Here is a 2,401-nt window from a genome sequence, read left to right on the forward strand (position 1 = left end):
CACCCACCTACTGATGTTGCTTCGTTGGGAAGACATGAAATGTGGTAGGAGTTCTAATTTGTTACCATCGGTTGAAAAGGTCCCAAAGCTCACCATGCAAATGCAAAAGGAAACATCTTTGCAAGCTATTTTCTGGTCAGTGTGTCCAATTAGGGGAAATGGAAAATCCAGCCCTGGATTCCTCTTCCTTTTCCATCTGCCTATTTTTGTTTTAAAGCAGTTGATGGGACATGTCAACATGGCATCTAGCATCTCAGCAGTGTGGAGTCAGTGAGCAAGCTTACACAGGACAGAGAGAGCCAGCTTGTCCTCAGCTTCCTCTCAGATCTGATGAGGGAGAATGGTTCCATTGTCTGTGACTAACAAACAGAGCAAAAATAATCTGCAAGTAGACAAGGAAGGAGCAGCCAGGCCTTGCAGGATAGAGCATCTAAGATGAGGTGTCAGATGCGCAGTCACCCCATGGCATTCATGCATCTTTTGGACATTACAAGCTCAAACATCCTTTTATTTTTCTTTAAACTTTTTATCTTGAGATAATTGTTGATTCACATGCAGTTGTGAGGACTAATACAGATAGATCCTTGTACCACTTACCCAGGCTTTCCCAATGAGGTAGTATCTTGCAAGCCGACAGTCTAATATCATAACCAGGATATTGACATTGATGTAATCTGCCAGTGTGTGTTGTGCTTTGAAAATCAATTTAACCCTTTGTAAAAGAAGAAAATCCATGAAAATGCCTGAGGTTGGACTAACGGTCTTTAGATGATGTTTTGTGTATTTATGCACAGACTGCTTTGTTTGACGGAGGGAGGCATGGCAGGCACTGTGAACGCATAGATTCCCTGGTTCTTCCCATGGATCAAAGTTCTCTCTCACTGGCAGCACTTCCCGTGGAGGAGGAGTTTCTTTGCATTTTGTTTCAGTTTAGGATTTCCTAAAATTAAGATCATAGAGTGTCCAGAAGGATAGGACCCAAACACCCAGAGACAGAACAGAAAGACGAGGCTTCTGAGCTGAAAGATCTGAAAAGAGAGCAAAGTAGCTGCCATGTAGTGGGAGAGGCAGAGGACCAGGAAGGATAGAACGGACAGGATCGTGCTCACATGGACACCTGTGCTAGGGTCCCTGGGGCCTGTTGCTGTGTTTCTCATCTGCCAGGTGTGTCTCCCCAGGGAAAATATCAAAAGCAGGGTGGAACTGAGGAAGATAAGCAGCGGCAATAATAACCTAATAAGAAAGACAATCTCTAAAGTAGATGTTTCTTTGATTTGAGTTGCGTTTGGGGAAAAAAGGCTGGACAAGACGTTTTGGGAATAAACCCATATCTGTTTGCTGCAGAAAACAGAAGGGATGGATGCATACATCATGGACCCGAGGATCAGCCATGGCATCCACTTGGATATCCTTATCTTCAACCAGAAGAAGAATGAGTGAGTTATGGGGGCAATCTTGGCACAGTAGTAAACACCAAGCCATGTGGCAAACCAAAGTCCCAATTCATTTACAAACACGAAAATTACAAAATTATCAGCAAGTAGGGGGACTTCAATCAAGAAGAGAGTACCCAGATTCATGCAGAGGATGACCAACTGTAGACAAATCCTGGAAATCGCCAGACAGCAAAGAAGGAGAGCCAAGGGAATCATTTTTCTCTGCTTGATCAACTCAGTGCCATTCACCACCACAATGATGCCATTTGCTAAAACCCCGATGAGAAATTGCATCACTGTGAAAAGAAAATGGATAATAAGGTAAAACTCTGACATTTTGAAAAGGAAAAAAAGAAGTTACTTTAAAAATTGATGTATTTATAGATTTTTGAACAGTTTTGATTATTCAAGTTTTCTATTTTGCTTCATCTCGACTAGAAAGCCCTTTGGGGAACTGACGCTGACAATAAAGGCAATGAAGCAAGAAGGTGGTGTACATTTGCTTATATCACCTTTTACTCAATTTGGTTCCAAGGCAGTCAAATAAGAAAGAGATACTTGAGCAACAATTTGCTTCTTGGTGACAGCTTTTGCATTTTCCAGATCTACTTATCTTCCAACGTCATCCCAAGCAAATGATGGAACCAGACACCTTCAGGCTGGGAGAAGGGCTCCTTCACTACATAATCAGTGGAAGCTCCTCAATCCTTCATCCCCACCATGAACACTGCACTGTGCCTGCAGGTGTAATTTCGCTTACTGTTAGTGAGGCATTCTTTAAAAAGACACGTCTTTGAAATGATCAAGAAGTGACTTGATCAAGAAGTGTAACTGCGTAGGATGGTCAGCAACATAGGACTTCTGAGTAGTAATTATCCAATATACCATGACTCAGCGATTCAGGACCACCGAAAATTTAAAGCAGTTGCATAATAAAATGTATGTGATAAACAGAAAAGGTCACA

General features: G+C 42.1%; 1 protein-coding gene across 1 annotated transcript; it reads right to left on the bottom strand.

Annotated features, from left to right (window-relative positions):
* Positions 1 to 878: 878 nt before the first annotated feature.
* Positions 879 to 1,772, bottom strand: TAS2R1 (taste 2 receptor member 1). Its single transcript, XM_041731568.1, has one exon. It carries the CDS (start codon positions 1,770 to 1,772, stop codon positions 879 to 881), a length of 894 nt encoding a protein of 297 aa, XP_041587502.1.
* Between the last annotated feature and the right edge of the window lie 629 nt (positions 1,773 to 2,401).

This window comes from Vulpes lagopus, chromosome 17, assembly GCF_018345385.1.
Source record: "Vulpes lagopus strain Blue_001 chromosome 17, ASM1834538v1, whole genome shotgun sequence".
NCBI classification, from domain to species: Eukaryota; Metazoa; Chordata; class Mammalia; order Carnivora; family Canidae; genus Vulpes; species Vulpes lagopus.

Coding starts and splice junctions, on each gene's coding strand:
- TAS2R1 (XM_041731568.1), bottom strand. CDS start 1,772: ATGTCAGAGTTTTACCTTATTATCCATTTTCTTTTCACAGTGATGCAA.